Genomic DNA, 25,463 nt, shown 5'->3' on the forward strand with positions numbered 1-25,463 from the left:
GAAAAAAAAAAAAAAAAAAGAAGTCATATTTTGTGATAAGGATACTAATGTAGCGTGCAGGTGATAATTTATGAATAGGTTTAGTTAAAAGCTAATTATTTCTGTGGGATGTTTGGTAACTCATTTTTTTCACTCAGCTTCATGTGCAGTGTTTTCCATTTGTAACACTTTAAGGCCCACATCCCAACTAACTTATTAAGTGAATACGAAATCCATTCAATAGCGTGCTACTGTTTCGTAGGATAATTAGATGAAGTCCTAGAAACCCATTTCTTGTAATACATTTAGCAAATATTCCCAGTTGACTTTGAACCTACCAGGTTGTCTCTCTCTTTGGGTAAGGAAGCAATTCTCAGAGACATGAATAACAAAGGAAAAGTTCTGGTTGTTCTTAAACCTCAAAACTCCCTCACTGTGCTCTATAAACTCAGAAGAAATGTGTACCAAGTCTGCCTCATGTGCAGATGTAAGATCCCTATGCGAGATACCGTTCAGTACCATTAATGGGAAGACCGAAGGTGGAGAGAACATTTAAACTAAACAGCAGTATACCAGTCTCCCCTACCAAATGTATGTGCTGCACACAGTAATTCTATGAACAGATAAAAGGTCTTGCCAGCATCCTTTGACTTCTATCCAACAAAAGCATCCCAACAAAAGCATCCTGTCTTCTTCCCAACTAGTGAGCAATTAATGTATCAGTTGTCTAAGATAATGGTACTTTCAGGTAAAGTGCACTTAGGATGCATACTGTAAATAAACAAATTAGAGTATAGGCTAGATTAGTGGGTTAACATCTCTTAAGTTTATGTAAAAGTGGTTACTTTTTCAAAAATGCAGATTAACTAATGTTCTCTCTCTGAGTTAGGGGAGCACTGAAAGTCATGCACAGACAGAGGTAGGGCAAAGGCCTATGCAACTTTCGAACATTAAGTAGATATGATTCCCTAATTAACTGGTATACACTGTATCACACATCTACATGCTGTAGTTACACAACGTAATATGGGCTGTGTACTTCAGAAGACAGTAGCATGACACAGCAAATGTGTAATCACATTCACTACAATGTTAAATTATTTCAAATTTCAGAAAAATTCTTTTTGCTGAAGTCATTTAACAGTTCTGTCTGGTTTAATAGAACAATTGTTACACTCCCCAAAAAAAAAAAAAAAAAAAAAAAAAAAAAAATGTATCCATTATCCAAATGTAATTTTCTCCAGTGTACCCCATTTAGAAACATGCTTTTATATTAGAAGTTTGCAAAAGTGAGGTTCACAGAATCAGCATTAGAAATGGTAACACCTACCATCTTGCCGTCAACAGTATATAGCCTTTTGACGACTCCAGAGTCCAGCTTGATGGCGTCTGTGACGTCAGTCATGACTTGCTCAAAGGAGTGTGCAGTCTTCTTGTTGAGCAAGATCCGTACGGCCTTACGAGGCTTTACTCCACTGCGGACAATGGTTACCAGTTTGGGCTTAATGAAGTCCTTGCCCTCCCTGGTTTCTGGGGCTCCAGTCTTGGCGCTACCAAGGGAAGAAGGGTCACGGAGGGCTGCAGCAGTCCTAGCACCGACTGCCCAGTTGGGATTTACATTCTTTGTGTAGTCTAGCATCTTGAAGGGCTCTATGGATGCACAAACATAGCTCTCCCCTGCAGAAAATCAAGACACATTAAAGAAGTTTTCTAATTTTCCACAAACTAAAAAGGGATAAAGATAATGAAAAGATCCCACCATAGTGTAATACAGGCTTATTCTGCTCTACAAGACTGGGGAAGTCATGCATTTTGTTTTGATCTGCATCAACAGTTAATTTTGGTGGAGTTTGTCACTTCATTGATCTCACATCACACAATATTAACTAAATCTGGGGCAGAATTACAACAATTTAGGAACACTTCTCACCTTCAACCAGCTGGTCCATGGAGGTGATCTTCGACGTCCCATCAATGGTATATATGGTCCGCACCCCTTGTGGCAAGTTGACATTATCTGACAGAGATCTTGTGAGGTCAGCCAGGAGTGCCTCGATAGACCTAAATCTCTCCTGAGAAATGGCATACACAATCCCTTTGAAATAGCGGTCCCCATTGCGGTAGAAACGAATCTTCTTGGCCTTCTTTTCTGAGATGAGTGCTTGCAGGGTCCTGGTTCTGTACAGGCTGCAGTGAGCGCTATGAGTGGGACTGGGGAGCCCATTCCCTCTTGAGCCCCTTCGGGTATATCGCTGAGCCTTGTCCCGCTCATCAAAGTGCTCCAGCTCCATGACTGTGCAGTGCAATTACACCCTAAATATTATAGGGAGAATGCTTAAGCCATTTAACCCAAACTTCTATAATACATAAAAAGCAATTAGGCATTCTGTCAGTTGCTTACACTCCTGATACAAGCTTCGATGGTGCTGGTGTGGTACACACATAATGAAGTAACATGTCACACCCATTTCATGCTCCCTAGTGGGTCTCAATTCAATCTTTAAAGCAATGTGGAGAGTACAACACCAACATGGCCACGAATCTTAATTGAGATAAAGCTTATGATGGGTAACATATACATACATACATACAGAAAGAAACAGTATATGGATGGTCTTGTTCTGGTGCAATCCCTTACCTTTGAGGGGAGGACAGATGCAGATGCTGTAAACAGAAGTGGTCTCAACGAATCATGTATTCATCTGATGCCTTAAATGAACCAGCGTCCCTTTGTTGCCCCTGTGATGGTCTTCTCTCCTGCCTGCCGTGTGTTCGCATGCAGGGAGGAGGCAGGGCTGTAGCCGGTGTCCTCCCCTCCCCTCCCCTCTCTTCCCCTCCCATTGCAGTGATTTACATCGGATCGCTCGGGTGTCAGCGCTCCTCGTGCACGTTGCTGCCATGGCGCGCCCTCACAGACACAGAAATCTCTGTGCACGGTTTATAGCTAAAATGATGCGCGTTCACGTTGACCTTCTTTAATAACCTCATAACTGGGATACTTGCACCTTAATAAAAACCAGTCCACTCATCACTATTAAGTTAGCTCACAGTCACAGAAAAGCGTGTGATTAGCTTGAAGTTACCACTGGGCTCGGCAGCAAGCTTTCAGATTAACCTCACCAGCTAACGCTAACTAGCTAGCAAACTGACTGAAACCCTAACGCTATAGCTAGCTATGCTAGGCTAAACAAATGTTTAAAACTTACCTTTTTCAATGATTTTTTTTTTTTTTAAGGTGGCGTTTGCTACTTAGTTTTCAATTATGTAACGTTAAGGTAAACCATTTACAGTCAATGACCTAAACCTAGCATTAGCTTAGCTAAAGTGGATATTTGTTTATTTCATAAACGGATATGTTTTCCGCTGCTGGAAAACAGGTATTAAAAATCCCCACACAATGGTGACCGAGCAGAGTAACATGCTGGGGTTACAGAGTGAGCCAAGACTGCACTGTACACATTCCATGTGCTGTAGACCTTTTTCACGGCAGACATGTTGAAAATAGTAGGAAAAGCACAGGTGAATTCAAACCCATTAATGATGGCTGCATTCCACTTAGGAGAGGCCCTGTTATTGTGCATGCTGACTCACTGAAATATCTTACTGGGACACTTGATGGAACTGAGCCATCGTCAAGGTTATCAGTTTCAGCTGTGCTTTTCCAACTATGACAAGTCGACATGTCTGCTGTGAAAAAGGTCCATGTGCCGTTGACGATGGCGACCAACCCACACAGCTGTGTGATATATTGTAATTAATTGTTGAGTCACACGCCGAGCGCGTGGATAAGCGTGATGAGCGGGCGAAGGACGCATTCCACACGGGAACTAATAACCATCACTTAAGAATGAGCAGAAGACCACCTAATGGGTAATTTGCACGTGTTTTTGTATCAAAATCTTCCCAGCAGACTGTCATATACCATAGGCCTACATCTTGCATGAATACTTAATGTGGGAGTGGGTCTAGGGCACTTTTTTTTTTTATGGCTCAGCATTTTTGAATTTGATCATACTGATGCAAACAATTACTTTATTACATATGGCTTTTGTCCAGCTGGCCTGCTGAAAGCATCTAAAAATTGGAAAGGTTATTTTCAAAAAGTCACAGTGCTGATCAGGCTGTCCCACTAAAGATCTTAAAACGATGGAATAACTTGTTGAGAAGTTGACTTCTAGTATAAGGGGAACATTGATCAGTTCAGAATCAGAATCAGAAAGGGCTTTATTGCCAAGTACGTTTTTTGCACATACAAGGGATTTGTCATGGTGTGGTTGGTGCATGTCACACATTCTCTAAATGTAAGAAGGATAAAAATAATATAAACAATATAGGTTTGTGTCTTCCATAAAGTATGAAGATGAAGTCTATGTATTTGTAAATATTGTCCATAAAGCTTATAGACATAAGACACAAGTTTTCGGTGAATATCTGGAAGGTAACCTGGATATTTAGAGAAGCACTTTCAAGTCAGATGTAGCCTATGTTACAGCATGTTAAGGGTTTAAAAAAATATTTTTTTGCAAACCTGGGAGCAAGTGACTCCAATCTTATCAAACCTCAAAACCACCTGGGTCTAGGGACAGATGTCTTATGCTGTACAGCTTTTTGATATTAAAAAAAAAAAATAAAGGAAACTGAACACTTTTCATCTTCACTTCACTTCACCTATGTTGTTGGGCCTACGTGCAGTTTAGTGTCAGAAATTATTATCCAAAAACTGAGTGTCCCAAATGATGAGGGTCTTATTTGAGACAGGTTAGGGTAGTACAGGTGGTTTTGCAGGTTCATGATTAATTAAGGACATTGTATGAGGAATTTGGGACACTAAACTGCACGTCTACCCTGTTGTTGTTTGCACTTAGGTCCAAGGATGATCTTAAAGGTAAAGCTACTAGAGGGAAGTGCTACGCCTCTTCTAAAAAGGAAAGTGAGCTCCAGGCTTCTCTTCATTCTTGCAAGGAACAGAAACGGAGGTTGGACTTAGTCGATTCCAGATTGTGGTTTCATCAAAGCAACTGAAAGCAGTTTTCTGCTGAAATTCTTGTGCTTTCTGTTATGGGCATCTTGTACATTATGTTACGTTCTTGTGTGTGCCATATTCCTAATTTGGAGAGAATTATCAAAAACTTGTTGGTCGTGTTTACTGTACATATTCACAAATTCTCATGTATTTTCCCAGGCTTCAAATTAGAACATCTTGTCGACGCTTGTGTGATCTTCTGCCCTTTGTCAAGGGTCAGTTAGACACAGCGACCACTTTAGAGCTCACCACAAAGTACATGAGCTACCTGAAGCAGACTCTGCCTCCAAACATTCTGTCTAAAGTAGGTCTACTGCATCCTTTTGGCAGCATGGAAAGATCATCTTTGGCTGTAATAATTTTCACAACTTGATGTCTGGTTTTCCACAGGTTAATAAAGCAGTTGAGGCCAATGTGAGTTGTTCGTGGAAAAACGTAGAAATGCCACAGAAGAAACGGTACAAACTCTCTGAGCCATAGAGTTATTAAGACTGTGGAAGTTCAATTTTAGCTTTTAGTAATAGCAAAAGTGCTAAGTGTGAAATATTTCTTTCCCACAGAAGAACAGTCGGGCTAAAGAAGAAAACTTTGCATGGAGCAAAGTCGGCTGCTAAGAAGTCCACTGAGGGTATGACTATTTATTAACTTTACTTCATTGCATTTTGTGTCTGTGGATGCAGTTGTATTGACTACGCTCCGCAAGCCCGGGATAGCAAATTGTCAAATAAATGAATTGCATTGTTAAAGAACCTTGACTGCAGTGTGAGTTTAACATACCGTATTATGTCATTTTAGATCATGTCTCAAGAAGATGCACTCAGCTGAAGATCTGTAAACGAGTGACTCAGGCATCTAGCACAGTAACCAGCCCTCTGACAACGGACCAGATGCTTCCTCCAGCTGACTGCCTGACCACAGTGCACGCCCCGCCAATACTGCTGGACAAATCTGCTGTTCCTCGGGGACAAATGCTGCCGGTGTGCCAGGATCAATTTCTCTCTGCCTCGTTTCAGTCCGTGGAAAAAAACTGGATCAACCTGACCCCTGCATTTATTAACCCTACTTCATGTGCTTTCCCACCTGCGATGATCCATCCCACTTTTTTACCACAGATTGGGTCGCACCCATCTTCAAGCCACGCACTATGGGATGTTGATCCTGGCCTGGGGGATCCTGTTGCTCTCCCATCAGTGAATTTTGTCCAAGCCTACAGCCCACCTGAACAGACTACAGAAGTAAACTTCATCATGCCCCCGGTAGAACAAGGTCCGATCCATTCACCTCTCGTTGGCACAGCTGACAGCGATTCAGCAGTAGATTTTACAAACCAACCACTCATCCTGTTTTCTATGTTTCAAAGTGCAACTTCAAGTTCTAATGAGCTGACACCTGAGGCTGGAAATGAGCCAGTGTCAGATGCTCTGTGTGATTCAAGACTCCTTCAGGAGGGTGACCTGTGTAGCAGTAGCCCTTTGACAGACAGTCCACAAGATGTGGTCAATCCATTGTGGCTGGATTTGCTGTTAGATACCAATGGTAACTTGTGCTTCCCTGACGCTAACCTTGTAAACGTTGTTCTTTCACCGTACACAGGGTCCAACTAACTATGTCATATATCACGTACATATTCATGTGAAATATATACAGCCAATATTAGAGAAATAGATGTTGAGATATTAGTGTTGTTGCTTTTTTGTTGGTCTATATACATATGTGACAGATGTATATAAAGTTTTTTTTTTTTCTCTCTCTCACATATTATTGAGCAAAAGCTGCATTTTTTGTGATTTTGCTTAAGGGGCAAAGTAGCAGGGGATACATGACTACTGTCATCGTTACGGTACAGCCAACAAATTGTAGCTCATAGTGACCAAGTCCATGAGGTCTGTGTGCAGCATGGTACACAGACACCAATAAAACACATTTGAGTAAAAAGTGCTGGCAGGTTTTCCCCATTTTTTTTGTTGTTGTTACAGATGGCATTTCAGTTTGTCTTTAGTACATTTTTCTTTCTACAGAACATTGTAAGAAATGGCAGCTCTGCATCTTTTCAGTTTCTGAGGTAAATAAGTCATTTATTGAATTATCCATTTGACTATTTTAAAAATAGCCAATTCATATGTTATTTGTGTTACATAACTGGGAAGTCATTGGATGACTGAATACTTCCGTCACTTCAGTTATGAATAAACCCAGTCAATGTTAATCTTTGAAATAAATATTGAGACTAACATTTTGAATTGAACTTGTATTTTGTGAAATTCAACTGACTCAGCAGCACAGATGAGAATTTTGAAAAAATATTTCTAGTTCAAGTACTTAGTATACCTAATCAGAATATTGAACACTGGACTGTATTTTGTGATTACTTCAACCCTGGTCACACAATAAATGTGAAACATTTGGTATTTCTTTTGTTCTTAATAAGAAACATTTACAGAATAAACCATCAGTATGCTACTGTTAAAAAAAATAATTAAATTAACATGTTATTAAACATACAGCCACTAGATGGCGGTATTAGGCCGACAAATTCTAGATTGCATTTACTGGATTTAAACCATGGATGTATTAAGATTACACAGAATTAAACAGAGAACACAATAGCGGTGAATCAACAAATCTTCAAAAATAAAATAAAAATAGAATTTCTTGCTTATTTAAACATTTTATTTTGTCAGAAAATTCTTAGTATTTCAGGTGGTTAAGAAATCTCAATGCACAACTGGAGTACTTGAAAGCCAACTTTAAATTCCATTTACCTGTTGAGGTCTTAAAGCTGGAGTTTGATAAGATTACAAACCAGATAACTCGAAATAAACAAGTTAGCATCACACTTCAAAATTCACATTGTTAATGTTTTGTCCATCAAAATAAAATCTAGATTTGTATATGAAATACTGAAAATATGTGGATACAACTGAAGTGAAACGCAGAAGACAGCAGTGCACATTGTAGCAGAACACAAATCTACAGTCAGTTTGACAGTTTCACACTCCTCAGACTTGCAGTTTAGAGACATTAACATTTTAGTAACACTCCTTCATAGGCACATTCAAAAACTCTAGTATTGAGGTTCTAACAAAAAAACAATGGACTATAGAATTAAATTACAGCTTGACAACACAATAGATTTCTGTATATTGTTTTGATGTTTGCAGGCACAGTAAGCAGCAATGATTACTTCTCATTTTAAACACCACAGGGAAAAACGGGACACTTGTTTTGTCTGAAACAGTTATATCTAAAGATACCAACACACAGAGAATATTAAAGGTCCCATGGCATGAACATTTCACTGAGGTTTATTAACATTAATATGCATTCCCCCAGCCTGCCTATGGTCCCCCAGTGGCTAGAAATGGTGATAGATGTAAACCGAGCCCTGGGTATCCTGCTCTGCCTTTGAGAAAATGAAAGCTCAGATGAACCAATCTAGAATAGTAGATTAAAGACATCATTACTTGACCATTACAGAAAAAGAATAAACCGAAACATAGGCTTGTAATTTGTAATTTAAAGATATTGTTGTATATTATTGTATTGTTGTAAGTTATTGTAAGACCGAAAGATTGTATGCTGTATCTGTTTACTTTGTAATAATATGATTTTGTGAAATAAGTAGCAGGACCTAATTAGCTAGTTGCTTCTGTCTGCTCCTTCTCTAACTAATCCTTTGTATTTTTTATTTTATTTTTTGTTTTATGGTTTTCATTTTTTTTTGTCTTGCAACATAATTGATTGTTTGAGATAAATAAATAAACGAAAGTAATCTTCCCTTTATGAGGTCATAAGGAGCAAGGTTACCTCCCCTTTCTCTGCTTTGCCCGCCCAAAGAATTTGGCCCACCCATGAGAGAGAGAGAAAGACATCATGGCTTTCAAATGAGAAAAGTGGCAGTTGGTCAAAGCCTCACCCCCACCCTCCACCTTGCTCCCCACAGAAATGGAACATCCTAAGTAAAGCTCATTGTGGGACTGGCTCTAGTGGCTGTAATTCTGCTGAATTTCAGGAAAGAGACTTCAGATACAATATTAGGGGACCACTAAGGTCTATATAAAAGAGACTTCAGATACAATATTAGGGGACCACTAAGGTCTATATAAAAGAGACTTCAGATACAGTATTAGGGGACCACTAAGGTCTATATAAAAGAGACTTCAGATACAATATTAGGGGACCACTAAGGTCTATATAAAAGAGACTTCAGATACAATATTAGGGGACCACTAAGGTCTATATAAAAGAGACTTCAGATACAGTATTAGGGGACCACTAAGGTCTATATAAAAGAAACTTCAGATACAGTATTAGGGGGCCACTAAGGTCTATATAAAAGAGACTTCAGATACAGTATTAGGGGACCACTAAGGTCTATATAAAAGAGACTTCAGATACAGTATTAGGGGGCCACTAAGGTCTATATAAAAGAGACTTCAGATACAGTATTAGGGGGCCACTAAGGTCTATATAAAAGAAACTTCAGATACAGTATTAGGGGGCCACTAAGGTCTATATAAAAGAGACTTCAGATACAGTATTAGGGGGCCACTAAGGTCTATATAAAAGAGACTTCAGATACAGTATTAGGGGACCACTAAGGTCTATATAAAAGAGACTTCAGATACAGTATTAGGAGACCACTAAGGTCTATATAAAAAGAGACTTCAGATACAGTATTAGGGGACCACTAAGGTCTATATAAAAGAGACTTCAGATACAGTATTAGGGGACCAGTACGGTCTATATAAAAGAGACTTCAGATAACAGTATTAGGGGACCAGTAAGGCCTATATAAAAGCATCCAAAAAGCACCATGTCATAGGACCTTTAATCATTCATTCAAAGTATATAAATTGCACTTGCCCTATCAGGGGATAAACTTAAACACAAATATGCTTCACGGAGATTAGGACAATTTCCAGTGTATGTATATCAGCAATTCAATGCTGTCTTTGCTGAGCAGAGTTAAAGCAACACTATGTAACTTTACCCGTTTCGGTCTCAACCTGTAGGGGGAATGAATCGGGAAAGAAAGTTACATAGTGTTGCTTTAAACTGTTATCTTTCAAAATAAGTGATAACTGAATGTGACAGTGTGCATCAATATACTGTATAACAATGTTTTAATTTGGACTATATAATCTGCTGTTTCTCTTCATTTATGTCCATCTATCTTATTTTACATCAAGATTAAAGTGCTTTAGAGCTGTATCAAACTATAGGATATGCATAAAACAGTAGTTGCCTTGTAAATATAGAACACGTTTTATAAATAATGAATATTAAATATAGATTTCATTGATAGAAGAATAAAAATTATGCTTTAAGGCGTTACTGAAGGAATGTGGCAGGGCACTACCAGCTATTTGCCCGATTTCTCCACTTGCTTCCCATTCTCTGGTTTTTCCTGGAGCTTGTAATCTTCCAAAATGGCCTTCGCTGTCTGCTTGCCAGTCCTTTTCACCACAGCTTTGATCCCCAGGTTGTCGACATTGCAGGCAGTGAGACCGACATTAATGGCAGAATTGACAGCGTGGTCTGTGGCTTGTCCTGCTGCTGCCCCGTACCTTCATCAGAAGTCAGATTGGATGGGATGTTAGAGCGAGAAACAAAGAGGATTTGGGGAGAATTCATTGATATGCAGAGCAAGATTTCCCAAGAGGCCATGCTGTATGTGAATTTTAATGTGAGGATTACACCCATGCAAGTGCGCAATCTTAAATTAAGAAATTTCTGACTGCAAGAACCTGAATTTTAATTTCTTTTCACTGTGGTTCAGAGATCTAAAGGCTGGGCAATTGATCATCTATCTTGGTATGTATAATTCCCCCCACCCAAAAAATACAGATTATTAAATAAGAAACCATTAAATGATAAGACAGCTGGATGGGAATGTTTGTTTTTGGCTAATCCAGTTAATTAAATAACTTGATACTTCACTTAAAAAGGGAGACATTGTATGACAAGAACTAAATTTATATTAGCTCATGTAGCCCAACCCTGCAAATAAATAATCAACTATATTGTGTAGATATTTTGCTCATCATTGGAACAGTTAGTACCAATTTATACAATATAGGAAGATTTTTTAAATCAGGATAGACCGAAAAGTTGCCAACTGTGAAACTTGTGGAGAAATCAGTGATAAGCAGCACCATCATGTGAACCGCCACACAGGGAAGGGCAGTGAGTAGGCACAGCAGCTTAGATAACTTTAGAGAGCCAAATCATTCCAAAGAAAGAAAAGAAAAAAGGCTCATGTCATGCTTGTGATTAGTGGTGAAAAGAGTTATGGTAGTATTAGCAGTAGCTGTGTATAATTAGGAAAAATGACACCTATTCTCATTAGGTGGGTCAAAGATGTTTTGTAGACCCCTAAATCTGCAAAGTAAATTGAAAAGGAAAAGAAGTGAGTGCACGTTTGGTTTTGCATGAACAATGCAAGAGGTCATTTGCAACATACACATCAAAAACCTGTTTAAAAAGCAGTGTCAAGCAAAAACTTGAATTGCTTTATATTAAAGCAAGTGACAGTGGTCAAACAAGTTATTTTAAATTGAAACTGACGACTTACTTGTGTTTTACGGTGGTGACCGTCTCTGATGCTACACTCGTAGTGATGTCCTTTGCTGCTACTTCCAAACCAGTCCACATGGTCGCAAATCCTGGGCAAATACACAAAATACAAAGCATGTTGGCATATTTTAGTCCTCTTACGTAAACAACTTTCTCTTGGAGACTATAAAGTGGAGATTAGAATCAGTGGAGATGATGCACTCTACCTTGCACTCCACTGGCAGCCACCACCATGGCTCCATCGATGTTGGAACGCCCGTCCTTGTCTTTCCTCATGGACTCTGGGATCAGCTTGCCTCCGTGTTTTTTCACGTGGGGAGCCAACTCTCGACCCACACAGCCAGCGACCGTGCACACACCGTCCACTGCAGTTACACAGCATTACTCAATTAGAGGTCCACTGCCAAATAACCACACAGGTAGAGCTGCAAAGATTAATCGATTAGCTGTCAACTATTTAATTAATCGCCAACTATTTCGTTAATCGATTTATTGGTTTGAGTCATTTTTCAAAATTCTTTGATTCCAGCTTAAATGTGAATATTTTCTGGTTTCTTCACTCCTCACAGAAAACTGAATAATGAATATATTTGCATTGTGGAATAAAGAGACATTTGAGGAACTGTCCACCATTTTGTGACATTTTAGACCAAACAATCGATTAATCGAGAAAATAATCGACCCATTAATCAACTAGTTGCAGCCCTACACACAAGGTTGGTAAAACAGCTGACTGGGAATGACTTTGTCACCTAGAAACTGGCTGACTTTGACAGCTCCCCCGGTTGCTTGCTTGGCAACATGGAGGCCTTTGGTGACGGTGGGGCTGACGTGGGTGGGTTTGTCCTCCGGGGTGATGTGTTCCCTGAGTTTAGATGCCCCTTTGTGAATGGCCTTGCCTGTGAACTCCGCTCCTTTCACCAGGCCCCAGCTTAGCCATGACGCACCTGATAGGCCAAGAGGATCATATAGGGCTAGTCACAGAGTCTCTAGACTTTCCTTACTCATTTTTCACCCAAAAAAAAAAGCATTATGATTTTTAGGGGGAAGACACAGTTGGACCTCACCTGTCAGGATCCCGCTGGCCACCTTTTCACTCCACTCGGGCAGAGCCTTCTCCTCCTCGACCACAGCTGGTTCGGTCTCCTCGGGTGTAGCGATGGACACCTTCTGACTGAGATTAATGTTGTCTGCAGCTTCAGCTGGACCCTGATCATATAGACACATTGGTTAGCTAATGTAAGATGAAGACAGACAACGTGAGCTGAAAATAAGACCTACTTGTCAGTCAAATCTTTCGACAACTTGTCTGCTACTTTGTGCAAGCTGTACACATCTCCGTTCAGATGCTTGTCTCCAAGTAACCCCCTAATTCACACAATAGCTCCTTTTATTATTCTGTGCTTCTCGTTACAATGCGCTATTTGTTTGCTACAAAGAGATTGCCAAATTTGAAAAGGTCTCTGTGCTGTCAGAAAACAGTCTCCATTTGTGCTGAAAACCTCAATTCTTCTTCTTGACCCAAAAATGACAACACAAAAGTGCGTACTTGCTGATAAGGAATCAGGTCCATCAGAGAAGATGACTAGGCTGATTGCATAAATCAAAAATGACCTCGTTTGGCATCGATCTGAGCCAGCGTCTCTACCTCCATGATGGCTGAACTGGCACTTGTCTTTCAGCTGAAACTTTGAGGTTGTTCCAACGGCTGCAGATAAGAGCATTATAACTGATTAGTTCTCCTCACCTGCCTGTCTCAAATCCCCATAATGCTGAGGCAGGGGGAACTTGGAGAAGTGTGCCAGCTCAGAACTAAGCAGGAGCAAGAGTTTCATGCCAGGCCACAACGATGAAAAAGTTTAAAATCATGTTAGTCTGCAGCCTCAAAGTATTATAGCAGTAAGTAAAATTTTTCTTATATGATGAACAGATTTAATGTCTGCAGTGTTTGCTATGCTTGCATAATTTGTTTGTGATTATTGGAGGAATGAAGGGTCTTCAGGTAGGGGGGTAGGGGGTCTCGAGCTTTAGTTTTGGGATTGTTGAGGTTTCTTCAGTTTTTGGAGCCGACACAGCGCTGGGAAAACGTCAATCTACTGTCAGCTGTTATCAGAGGACGCAGGTAAGGGAAACAAGAAATAAAAACAAACTCTCAAAATGAAACTGCCAATACGTTCATTCACATGAGTTAAGTCGTTTCCGGTATATCGATAGTTTAATTTAAAAGAAGTAATGTCACATTATGATCCATTTCTGTGTAAAAGGGCCATACACACCTTGCGTAAATATATATTTATATTTACCATCACGTAAATATAAATAGAAGATTTTTACGATTTTAGAGCGGCTCTCCGCGAAGCATACGCAGCACTACGCACTGCTCCCGTGCCTGGTGTCGCCAGTTTCATCGATTATGGTGGAAGCGTAGTGTTGGAACATCTGCTCCGCATACGTTACACGTGCAATGTAGCCGGTCCGTAAAGTTAAAATGAATGAACTCCTTTTTTGGAGGGAGGGGGGGCTGTGTTACTGTTGAGTTTGCACTTTCAACTGCATTTTAACACAGGATCTTTAAACAACAAATATCTTTGTATGAGGAAAAATCTATTTTAGGCCCAAATAGATTCACTGATTTGTTAAGTCAACATTAGCAGCTGACGCTCAGGCATTCTATTTATTTTTTTGGGGCTTTTCCCTTTAATGACAGTGGATAGATCAGAAAGGGCGAGAGAGATGGGGGACGACATGCAGCAAAGGGCAGCGAGCCAGATTTGAACCCGCGCTGCTGCAGGACCGCTCTTACTGGGTGAGCTAGAGGCCGCCCCATGCTCAGGCATTCTAGTACTACATTCATATTATTAAACAATAAGACTGAGGAGTGTGATCTAAGCTTTTGAACAGTACACAAAATGAAGATACACCCACAGTCCCGTGACTGTAACTACCAATACCACCAGTGCACTCTTCACAGTCTTATTTGCTTAAAATAGCTCTCTGTGCCTAAACTGACACAAGAGGATTTGCCAAAAGGCATTGTGTAATAATTCTTTGGAAACCTATTTTGATGTGAGAACCTATACATTTCAGAGGACACTTTCTCTGAGCATTTGGTCAGTGAGAAAATCAGCATGAAAATACATGGCATTAAGCGGCAGATAACTTGTGTTGATATATATTCAAATATATTGCCCCCATTTGCTCCCCAAAAGACCACTGACCTGTACCCTGAGATCTGTCATCTGGGACAGCAAGTCCTGGAACAGCTGTCTGTCTGCAGCTGGCAGCTCAGAGGACAACACCACCCCAACATAATAGCCTGGACCTGGCGCCATCATGTCCGGAAACATAAACACACCAGTGTTACACAGCAACACTGGGGAGTCCATGGCCATGAGAGGGTATAGCCAGTCACACACCTGGCAGGAAGCAAAACAAAAAAGGTAAGAGAAAAAAAAGAATGCAACAGCTGCAAAAAAAAGTGATGATAAATAACTACATGTACGATGTCACGATGAACTATGTGTCCACATACACTACAAGGTACAATGATGATTAAATTCACATGGAAGTCACTTTATTTATTTTTTTTTAAATCATTTTTACCTGCACTTTAATGTTTTATGTAAAGCACTTTGAATTGCCCTGTTGCTAAAATGTGCTATACAAATAAAGGTGCCTGCCTGCCTGCCTGCCTGCCTGCCTTGCCTGCCAAACGTAAGAGGGGAAAGGAGCTCTGCAAAGAGATTTCAGAATATAACCTCAAAATGACAAGCCACATGTGTAATGGTGATTCTAATTAGTGCATCACAGTGAACCGTCTGAGAAGGAAAACCAGAGGACACCATCTCCCTCTGACTGCCACATGTCTAACAGGATTATAGGGCGTAACAGTGTAAGCAGGGTTTAGATACTTGCACTCATGTGAATCAACGATGTCACCTGCTGGCAATATGCACCTGGGAAATTCCCCAATGAAGAGTCAAATTTGAGTCTCATGATCCACTAGTGTCTGTGTGTTGGCTGTTTTGACAGCAGGCTAAGACACTTCCACAAAACAACAGAAACTTGCTTAAAACAAGATAAGTTCAATTCAATTCAGTTAATTTAAGAAGGGGACAGTATAAATTAATAAAAATGCATGATTATACATGGGTCAAAAATACCCAAATTTGCCATAATTCATCTGTAGTCCCTTGGCCTCAATGTTAAAATGAATAAGATAACAGTATTGATTTAGTCTTTTAACGAAAGTCCACGCTGATATCCTTGCATAGCTCCATGTTATTTCTTATCTTATCACTTGTTTGTAGTCGTTTGTAATTTTTACATATGACCTCCACATTACAAACCAAGCAAGTGGTTCAAAGGCCTGGTGGTCTGTACACTGGCTGGGGACAACATAACATGTAGCCATCTTGTGATCACTTGTGAATACCTTATTGACTGTTTCAACAAAGACTGAACACGATAAACCCCTTCAATGTAGGATTCAATGTAGTGCTGCTGTATTTGAATGCATCAGACTGTACAGTTGTAACTACTTTCTGGTATTTCACTGTGCATTTTAAGCACCGCCCATACTGTAAAAAATAAATTAAAAAAAATCTGCTTTTGGTAGTTTAACACGTTAGGGGTGCGAAGATTATGTATTGTTTATGAACATGGACAAATTATAATTTAGGTTCAAATATGTATGACTGCATCTCCACCCACCCCTCGAATACAATGATAAAATTCGCAGATGACACAACTCTGGTGGGAGAAATCTCTAACAGCGACTAGAGAGAGAGCTGAAGTTGACAGACTGACAGGATGTTGCAAAGACAACAATCTGACCCTGAATGTCAAGAAAACAAAGGAGATCATAGTTGACCTCAGAAGGTGTTAGGAGGACCCCCGACCCCTCATTGTGAATGGTGAGGAAGTGGAAAAGGTCTCCTGTTTTAATTCTTGGGGATCATGATCTCAGAGGATCTAAAATGGGAGAGAAACACAACCTCCATGGTCAAAAAGGCGCAACAGCGCCTCTACTTTTTTCGAACACCCAAGAGGAGCAACCCGTCTGCTGAGCTGCTTAAGATCTTCTACCACTGTTCCATTGAGTGTCATAACATACTGTATGACTGCATGGTATGCCAACTGCACAGGGAAGGACAGGAAATCCCTCAATCGAATCATAAGATCTGCTGAAAAAAAATCATTGGACTTCCCCTGCTCCCACTGGACGACATCTTTAAGATCTGCTGCCTCCGGCGAGCGCACAATATTCTGCAGGATGAGACACACCCCTCAAACCATCTCTTCTCCCTGCTTCCATCTGGCAGGTGGTATCGGGCTTTTAGCGCACGCATCTCCAGGCTGCAGAACAGTTATATCCACAGGGCCATCACAGAAATGAACAATCATGCCTCCCCACCCCCCAGCCAGCACAGTTGCACTTTCTACATAGGGATTCTATGCAATGGGATGCCTTGATAATGTTTTTTCTTTTCTTATTTTATTTATTGTGTGAGTGTGTATATTAAAGTGAGTATTGTTTTAGAAGTTGCACAAGCAAATTTTGTTGTATGGTTGTACTGCACAATGACAATTAAAGTCCATTATCTATTTTTATTATTATTATTATTATTATTATTATTATGTTTTATAACACCAACTTTATCTTGTGTAAATAAATTGTCATAAGATCATCTGAGTTTTCCTAATGTGGAGAAAGTTAATTTCGTCTTCACCGGTCATGAGTGAGGTACCATCTATGTCCAATTTTGAGCCAGTAATTATCCTGATTGGATTTCCCAGGATGATGACATCATACCCATAAACCCATAAGAGCTTAGGGCACTCAGTAAACAACAATCACATGATCAGGTCCATGGGGTGAGGGATAGAGATCATTAACAAGCATATCTCCCCCTGCTGATGACTCACAGTCAAAGAGGTCTTGATTAGCCGAGCAAATGTTACAAAATCAGGTTCAATGGTACAAGAATGCCTTGGAACACTGCAGTGATGACATTACTTATTGCATCAGATGGGCACGAGGGCTAATCTAGTCCTTTCAAACTTATACCAGTGAGTGTTTAGTGTGCAGGAAATATTTATATTTCTCTTACCTGCAGAAATGCTGGTGGTCGGTTGGGCATCGCTTCATGGTTACTAGTAAACTTCACCAGCCGCAGGAAGCCCGGGTACGACGGAGCGCTCACCTGTCCTTCAGGAGTGACAAAGAATATCTGTACACCGTGAGGGATATACACCAGCTCCTCTCCTTCTTCTCCCATACTCTGGGGAGATGGTGTTGAGTTAGATGTACGACTGTAGAACTCCTCCCCAACCAATGACATTTCCCCTGACTCCGTTCCATATGAGACAGATAGGTGGCCGTCAGCCGCCTGAGGAGAGTAAGCTGGAGGCTTTTCCGCTGGAACCACAGGCTGTCTGGTAGGTGAGAGAGGCAGACCCTCACTACTGCATGCTGGCACCCCTCCTACAGCTCCTGCTGCCTGGCTGTTAGGAAAATGTAGCTTTGGTGGAGCTGGCTTCTCTGGCTTGTTTTTGGTGGGAAGTTTTGGGTAGAGACCTTCTTCAGATGCATCTGTAGCATCAAGGCCAGACACACTGCTAGTGTTTAGTGTAGTTGCAGATTCAAGGTCCGAGCTAGTCTCTAGTATGGCCAGGCGAGTGGTGATGTTGTTCAGCGTCTCCTGCATCTTCTGCTGCATCTGCCTGGCTGATTCCCAGGAGCTGCCGACACACTCCTCTCCCTGTGAGGGCACACTAATGGCCCGGAGGAGGTGCTGTCGCCCTCGCTTGTAGAGCTCCAGGGCCTGGGCCTTGTCTCCAGCTTCATCTACTGTGAGTCCTTTATTAATGCACTCGAAAGCCCTCTCATAGCCATCTTTGATAACTTGAAGTCTGGCACTGTCGAATGCATCCTGTTTAGCTTTCTCCATTCCCTCTGAAATAAGACATTAGCTTTGTTTACAACTGACCTTATCCATACATACAGCACTAATGATGTCCAGCATGAGAGGGCAGATTGTCACCATTGCTAGAATGTAACACACATCATAATACTTGACGTTATTTAAGGTTAAAGGTTATTCTACTGCTGACTTAACTTCGGCCCCAGTGTTAAGATCACCTTATTCACAATTAGAAATAGTTTAATATCACTCAGAAAGAAGGCCCGTGTAATTGTATTGAATAAATAAGTTACATAGCTAATTCACTGCAATTATGTGCGTTTGTTTATCTGGTTTAAAAGAGGTCGCTAAAGTAGGCTAATGCTGATTATAAAGTTGCCAACACAAACTAACAACAGCTAACGTTTCTGTTTACACGAGTTCAGTTATTACGCCATGTTACTGTACCAACAGCAACGTAAATATAAGAAGTCTGTTAATAACATGATTAGTATTAGCTCGTTAGCATTAGCTCCTTCATTAGCTTACGGTATCCAGGCTTACCCAGTCAGCGAAAAACTCCGAAAAACAACTTAATTAGTCAGTTAGCTATTTTGTAGCTAACGTGACGTGTTCTTGTCAAAACGGATCCTTCTAACTATTGAACAGCGTCAGCAGCCTTCGCCCTGAGTAAAGCTGGGGTCTGTCGGTACTCGGTAATCGCCGATGGACCTGTTAAAGTCTCTCCAGTGGAATGTAGTAGTGATGTTACACACTACTCTCCACAATGTTGACCTTTGAAGTATTGTGACAGGATGTATCGACGCTTTGCTTCAACATGACAAAATAACGTGCAACGTCATGCCCCTGATGTGCCCTGAAGCGTGGCTACACTTTGTTTTATTTTGAAAGTATTAACCGGAAGTGATGCTACAATTGCTGCATCGACGCCAGATGAACTACCCTATGTGAACTAATGTGAACTACTCTCCATGCAATGAATACACTAGCCTCTTCTCTCCTCTCCACTAACACGGAGGAAAGGGCACCGACAAAGTGCTTGACATACATTTCATATGTCTGAGTTTATAGGAGATTTATTTAATAAATTCATTGCGGTAAATAAGTGCAAGTAAATAGCCAAATACAATATATGTTAAAACCACAGACTGTATAATACAGTCTATGGTTTTAATGTTACCTGTCTGGATGTGATGTGCTTTAATGTACAATTTTTAATAGCAGATTTCTATGGTTATGGTTAACACTGTAAATAAAGTGTAGCTGAACTGGTATATTGCCTGAAATTAGATTTAAGTAGTACAAATGCAGGTTAGCAAATACTACTGCTTAAAGTTGACCCATACAACAAGCTTGTCTTGTGCAATGCCTCTGAAATAAGTTTTGAATTAACACTATTTTTAACGTTGATTATTGTATTGAATGGTCTGAAAAGATCAACTGGCTAAATGAAAAATACTACAATTGTAGTACTGTTGATGCTGTTAATAGATTTCAAGTGTCTTTAATAAAAGCACTGACTTAACCCCTCCCTATCCCTAGTCATTACACTTGCACTTACCTCCATCCTGGACTATACATCTGCACATACTATATTTTTCATTCTGTATTTATTGTTTACTTCGTATTCATGTTTAATATGATTGTTTGTGTATGTACGCACCAATCACCAAGGCAAATCCCACGTACTGTGGCAATAAACTCATTTCTGATTCAGATTAATAAACCAGAAATGCAGTCTGCTCTGTAATCCTGGCTGACTAAATAAATACTTGGTGCACAGCTGACGTGAATCACAGAGCAGATTTATTTATAATACCAGATCAAAGGTCATATACCGTTGCACAAACAATATTAACTCAAACTTTCTGCCAGCATGTGACTTGAAATGTTTTTAAATGCTCCTTACATCACAGGCTACCACAAGTTTGTACATATGTTATCACCAGAACTTTAGGGATGCCAGCAATGATGCAAATTATACTGATGTGTATCAGTTACTGATTGAGTTTCTGCAGAATTAAAAGATGCACCGTAAAATACCTCCGCCTACGTTTCCATAATGGTAGGTAGCTCACTCTGGAGAGTTCCTGGTTGTGGTCACTAGGTGGCAGTGTTGGCTAAACCATTCTTTTCCACAAAAAGCACTTTTCTTCACCTGGCCCTCCAAGCCTTGCTTCTCTGCAAAGCGTGACACAAAACCTCTCTGTTAGAAAGGGAAAAAAAGTAGATTAAAGTTTCAAATGAAATGATATATTTCAGTACAATATACTGTGAAAAACCTCTCACATATTGTGTCCGTAGTAGCATGTCGATTATTGTGTATATAAGTGCGTGTCAATACTATCTGTTTTTGTACCATGTTGTGTGAGACGCTTTGTCAAGGATGTTCTTTTAATAAATGTTAATATATATACACATACAGCATTGAGTTTGTTGGTTTTCCTTTCCATCACATCTTCTTCCTGGTGTACAGCATGATACCACCAGAGGTCCCCATTTATTGAGGAAAAGGATTAGAAATTATTTTTTCTTTTAAAACAGTTTGAGGATTTGTCTTAAATGGGAAAAAAACTGCTATACATCTGTTTTGGAGTTCTTAACATTAAAATATTGATACTAACCATTACCCTAAGATATTGTTTTTCATCAAGTCAGTTTTATAATCTGTATTATTTCACATTTAGTCTGAATATTTCATACATTGGATACTTTAAAGATCACAAGATAATTCTCACCCACTGTCTTCTCAGGCATTTCTTGTGTAAATCACAAATCACAGTCAATTATTAAATGTGAGATCTATAAATATTATACTGCAACAATTTGAAATTTAGGGTGGTTTGCCATTTCACCATTAGCCTGGATGCCAGCCGAACTTAGCCCCGCCCACAGAATTCGAGGTCGGGAAGTTCGCATTCTGACTAGAATCTGAGTATGACCACGTCAGGCTACTTCACCCTAGGTGCAGAGTTCAAACATCTGATGAATACCACTGCCCCATGTGACTAAAGTGAGTTGAGCAGCAAGATCATTTAGTATAATCATAGTCAAAACATTTTAGATTTTCTAAGTGACAAAACAAAAGAATATACAACCTATCTTAGGTAGATAAGTTATGTTAAACGTTTAATAGTGGCTTAGACGTATAGTGTGAGCTCCTCCGTGTGGAAGGGGTGTTTTAAAAAGAGCACAAAATAGTGCAGTTAATGAACAAACTTTTCATTTTTTTACATTAATAACAGATCAGAGATCAATAAAGGGGAATGCATGCCTGTTTAATATTACTCTCCCTCATCATCACCATCATCTCCAAAACTATCAGCTCCAACCTTCTCATAATCCTTCTCCAGAGCTGCCATGTCCTCTCTGGCCTCAGAGAACTCTCCCTCCTCCATACCCTCACCCACATACCAGTAAACAAAGGCAAATTATACTTTTTACAACTACAGTGACACATTTATTGCTCAAACACAAGGGTACACATCTAAAAACAAATGCAAAACAATGTGCTCCTGTATATTGTACAGGAAGGACACTTTAAATTTAGATTTACTTATTAGTAAGTAGACCCTACTCCTCTCCTTCCTCCTCTCCCTCACCCTCAATAGAGTCCACTCCAACCTCTTCATAATCCTTCTCTAGAGCTGCCATGTCCTCTCTGGCCTCAGAGAACTCTCCCTCCTCCATACCTTCACCCACATACCAGTGAACAAAGGCACGCTTAGCATACATCAGATCAAATTTGTGGTCAAGCCGAGCCCAGGCCTCTGCAATAGCAGTGGTGTTGCTCAGCATGCACACAGCCCTCTGGACCTTGGCCAGGTCTCCACCAGGAACTACAGTGGGCGGCTGGTAGTTGATACCCACCTTGAAACCAGTGGGGCACCAGTCCACAAACTGGATGGAGCGCTTGGTCTTGATGGTGGCAATGGCAGCATTTACATCTTTGGGCACCACATCCCCACGATACAAAAGGCAGCAAGCCATGTATTTACCGTGGCGAGGGTCACATTTTACAAACTGATTGGCTGGTTCAAAGCAGGCGTTGGTGATTTCTGACACTGAGAGTTGCTCATGGTAAGCCTTCTCAGCAGAGATGACAGGGGCATAGGTGGCCAGAGGGAAATGGATACGGGGATATGGCACCAAGTTGGTCTGGAACTCTGTCAGATCAACATTAAGGGCACCATCAAAACGAAGGGAGGCAGTGACGGAGGACAAAATCTGACTGATCAACCTGTTCAGGTTGGTGTAAGAAGGACGCTCGATATCGAGGTTCCTACGGCAGATATCGTAGATGGCCTCGTTGTCCACCATGAAGGCACAGTCAGAGTGCTCCAGGGTGGTGTGGGTTGTCAGGATAGCGTTGTAGGGCTCCACCACAGCGGTGGACACCTGGGGAGCTGGGTAGATGGAGAATTCCAGCTTGGACTTCTTGCCATAGTCGACAGACAGACGCTCCATCAGCAGGGAGGTGAAACCCGAGCCGGTCCCACCTCCAAAGCTGTGGAAAACCAGAAAGCCCTGAAGGCCAGTGCACTGGTCAGCCTGAGGACAGAGAGGGAGAGACAGCAGTCACATATGAGATATGTCATTTAATTTAATATGTGAAAATTAGGAATGAATCCCTCTTGATATTAAGTTACCCACCAGTTTGCGGATCCTGTCAAGCACCAGGTCGATGATCTCTTTGCCGATGGTGTAGTGTCCACGGGCGTAGTTGTTGGCAGCATCCTCCTTGCCAGTGATCAGCTGCTCAGGGTGGAACAGCTGGCGGTAGGTCCCAGTGCGCACCTCATCTAAGGAGACCGATTTAATCAGAAATCACTTGAGGGTTTGACTTGATGAAATAAGGTAACTATGGCATCTATATATTTAAATAGAGTTTACCGACAACAGTGGGCTCCAGGTCCACAAAAATTGCTCTGGGGACGTGCTTTCCAGCTCCAGTCTCACTAAAGAAGGTGTTGAAGGAATCATCTCCTCCTCCACAAGTCTTGTCACTGGGCATCTGTCCATCTGGCTGGATCCCATGTTCCAGGCAGTAAAGCTCCCAGCAGGCATTGCCAATCTGGACACCAGCCTGACCAACGTGGATGGAGATACACTCACGCTGTGGAAAATAGAAACAAGGTTATTTACCGGTACGCATTATTTTAGACAATGTGACAATGGAAAAGAAAAGAAAATGGTACACTCATGCTGGAGGAAAACAGCAATTTGTAACATTATTACATTACATTACTATTATTATTATTACTACATTATTACTATGAAATATTGCCAGACATCTAGCTACTGTATATGTTTAAACCATGTCTAATTAGATGCTTGAGATCATCATCATCACACCTCAAAAGCAAAGGTCCAAAGAGAAGAGGGGAAAAAAGAAAAAGGCTCTTTACAAAGAACCAGGTACCACAACATCATGACCAAGTCACATGCTGCACATTTATTTACGGTCTTAAAATGAAATACATGTGACTAAAGCAGAAAAATAATCGCATGTTGATTTGAGAATATATATAATATTACATAAAATATCTGCGGAGGGACATAATCTGTAACCTTTTATAGGGTTGTGCTATCAGCTATTTGTTTGCCTGATTCATTCATTTTATTAGAAAAACCGGGGGTTGCTGTCAGACCCTTTGTTTCATTTAGGCGGTAAAGCCTTATATACTGTCTATGGGTAAAGCAGAGGAATGTTACAAGACTAGCTAGCTAGCTATGTTAGCTACTTACAAACAAGAGAGGTATGCACACGGCACAGTCAGACAGGAAGCTTTAGCTAGCTAGCTAGGTTAAATACGCTAGCTATCGTTAGCGAACTAGCTAACTTTAACGTTAACTGAAATTATAGGCGCTGTCTTTTTTATGAATTAATTAATACCAAGAAATTAACACAATATAAACGTAACATTGTCATAAAGCATGAAACGTTGCTAACTTAGACTTTTCATTCATGGCAATGCTAACGTTAGCTAGGTAGCTAGCTAGCTAAGGTTAAAGCTACAAGTTAGTTAGCTAGCTGATGCCATAAAAACTTAGCTAGCGTGATAGCGAAGTTAATTGAAAATGTGTGCTGTGTACTGAAAGAAAACGTATTATTCCATACTCACCATGTTTCCTGACGCTGCTTTGAAAGAGAGCAATGTTAGCTGAGTAAGACTAATTTAACAAATTTAACCGTCCCTGCTGCGCTTTTAGGAGTGCTGTTGGTGTTGCTAGGCGAGTCCGCGCGTTACTATGGGGAAAGAGCAGAGGACTCCGATTGGTCGAGGGTCACAAGAGCGCCTTTCCTATTATTTAAAAGAAAACATCAATCTTCAGCACAGGTGTTATCATAGAAATACAATTGTATTTATTATTATAGAATTCTTTGTTTCTATGCGTGTTACCATGGCTGTTACTCATATATAATAATAATAATAATAATAATAATAATAATAATAATAATAATAATAATATAAGATATAAACAATGATCCTTTCTAAACCGTATCTGATGCACATAACATAATATACAAATAACAAAGCAGATCCCCAGTCTAAAGCCTTGTAGAAACCAATATGTACTTTGATCACTCAATCAATTGACCCCACATTTCTCCCTTTGTTTTGAATATTTATTGTTTGGTTTCACAAATTACCCTTCTGCTCAAACAAACCAGTATTAGATTATTTATTAGCCGTATTATTCTATTAGCTAAATGGCATATTCATCCATGTAAATAGGCCTACTCTAATCAGAAACCATTATTTATTGTGTTTGGAAATTAAACCAAACAATATATAAGAACCATTTTATATTCTAAGAATAAGAAGGCAATTAAAACACTAAATGGATGTGCTCTCTATAACTTATTAATTTATTAATGTGATGTAATGTTTTTACTGCCATTATTGTACCCCCTGGCGATTGTTAGCCTCAATATGAGAAGCAGAACATAA

The 25,463-nt window shown here is 40.3% G+C and overlaps 4 protein-coding genes across 12 annotated transcripts in view; 1 reads left to right on the forward strand and 3 right to left on the reverse strand.

Moving 5' to 3' along the window:
• LOC114552477 (serine/threonine-protein kinase DCLK1) overlaps positions 1-3,501 on the reverse strand; it is a 31,164-nt gene extending 27,663 nt beyond the window's left edge. For all 3 annotated transcript variants that reach the window (XM_028573307.1, XM_028573306.1, XM_028573305.1), the window contains exons 1-3: positions 2,618-3,501; positions 1,910-2,292; positions 1,310-1,656 (exon numbers count right to left, since the gene is read on the reverse strand). In XM_028573307.1, coding sequence (XP_028429108.1) covers positions 1,310-1,656; positions 1,910-2,270 — 708 coding nt within the window. In that variant the 5' untranslated portion in view covers positions 2,271-2,292; positions 2,618-3,501. The remainder of the gene's footprint in view (positions 1-1,309; positions 1,657-1,909; positions 2,293-2,617) is intronic.
• A 108-nt stretch (positions 3,502-3,609) lies between these two features.
• LOC114552812 (uncharacterized) lies at positions 3,610-7,277 on the forward strand. Of its 4 annotated transcripts, none has more exons than XM_028573891.1 (6): positions 3,610-3,849; positions 4,845-4,955; positions 5,162-5,306; positions 5,393-5,460; positions 5,563-5,630; positions 5,798-7,277. In XM_028573891.1, exons 1-6 carry the CDS (start codon positions 3,827-3,829, stop codon positions 6,604-6,606), a joined length of 1,224 nt encoding a protein of 407 aa, XP_028429692.1. In that variant the 5' UTR covers positions 3,610-3,826; the 3' UTR covers positions 6,607-7,277. The 4 variants fall into 4 exon arrangements, with proteins under 4 accessions (XP_028429692.1, XP_028429693.1, XP_028429695.1 ...); XM_028573892.1 differs by having other exon boundaries at positions 4,845-4,905; XM_028573894.1 differs by having other exon boundaries at positions 4,845-4,864.
• Positions 7,278-9,760: 2,483 nt separating this feature from the next.
• Positions 9,761-20,922, reverse strand: spartb (spartin b). 3 transcript variants are annotated; one of them, XM_028571410.1, is made up of 9 exons: positions 20,551-20,922; positions 17,695-18,539; positions 14,800-14,997; positions 12,649-12,790; positions 12,334-12,528; positions 11,788-11,946; positions 11,580-11,670; positions 11,342-11,386; positions 9,761-10,572 (listed from the first exon to the last, which is right to left on the reverse strand). In XM_028571410.1, exons 2-9 carry the CDS (start codon positions 18,532-18,534, stop codon positions 10,368-10,370), a joined length of 1,875 nt encoding a protein of 624 aa, XP_028427211.1. In that variant the 5' UTR covers positions 18,535-18,539; positions 20,551-20,922; the 3' UTR covers positions 9,761-10,367. The 3 variants fall into 3 exon arrangements, with proteins under 3 accessions (XP_028427211.1, XP_028427210.1, XP_028427217.1); XM_028571409.1 differs by lacking the exon at positions 20,551-20,922 and adding an exon at positions 19,051-19,374; XM_028571416.1 differs by lacking the exons at positions 11,342-11,386; positions 20,551-20,922 and adding an exon at positions 19,051-19,374.
• A 786-nt stretch (positions 20,923-21,708) lies between these two features.
• LOC114550664 (tubulin alpha chain) lies at positions 21,709-24,792 on the reverse strand. Of its 2 annotated transcripts, XM_028571433.1 has the most exons (5): positions 24,633-24,792; positions 23,401-23,623; positions 23,161-23,309; positions 22,200-23,058; positions 21,709-21,907 (listed from the first exon to the last, which is right to left on the reverse strand). In XM_028571433.1, the coding sequence occupies exons 1-5, from the start codon at positions 24,633-24,635 to the stop codon at positions 21,792-21,794; spliced, it is 1,350 nt and encodes a 449-aa protein (XP_028427234.1). In that variant the 5' UTR covers positions 24,636-24,792; the 3' UTR covers positions 21,709-21,791. The 2 variants fall into 2 exon arrangements, with proteins under 2 accessions (XP_028427234.1, XP_028427227.1); XM_028571426.1 differs by having other exon boundaries at positions 21,815-23,058; positions 24,633-24,790.
• Positions 24,793-25,463: the final 671 nt, after the last annotated feature.

The sequence above is a fragment of the Perca flavescens genome, chromosome 3 (assembly GCF_004354835.1).
Source record: "Perca flavescens isolate YP-PL-M2 chromosome 3, PFLA_1.0, whole genome shotgun sequence".
Classification (NCBI taxonomy): domain Eukaryota; kingdom Metazoa; phylum Chordata; class Actinopteri; order Perciformes; family Percidae; genus Perca; species Perca flavescens.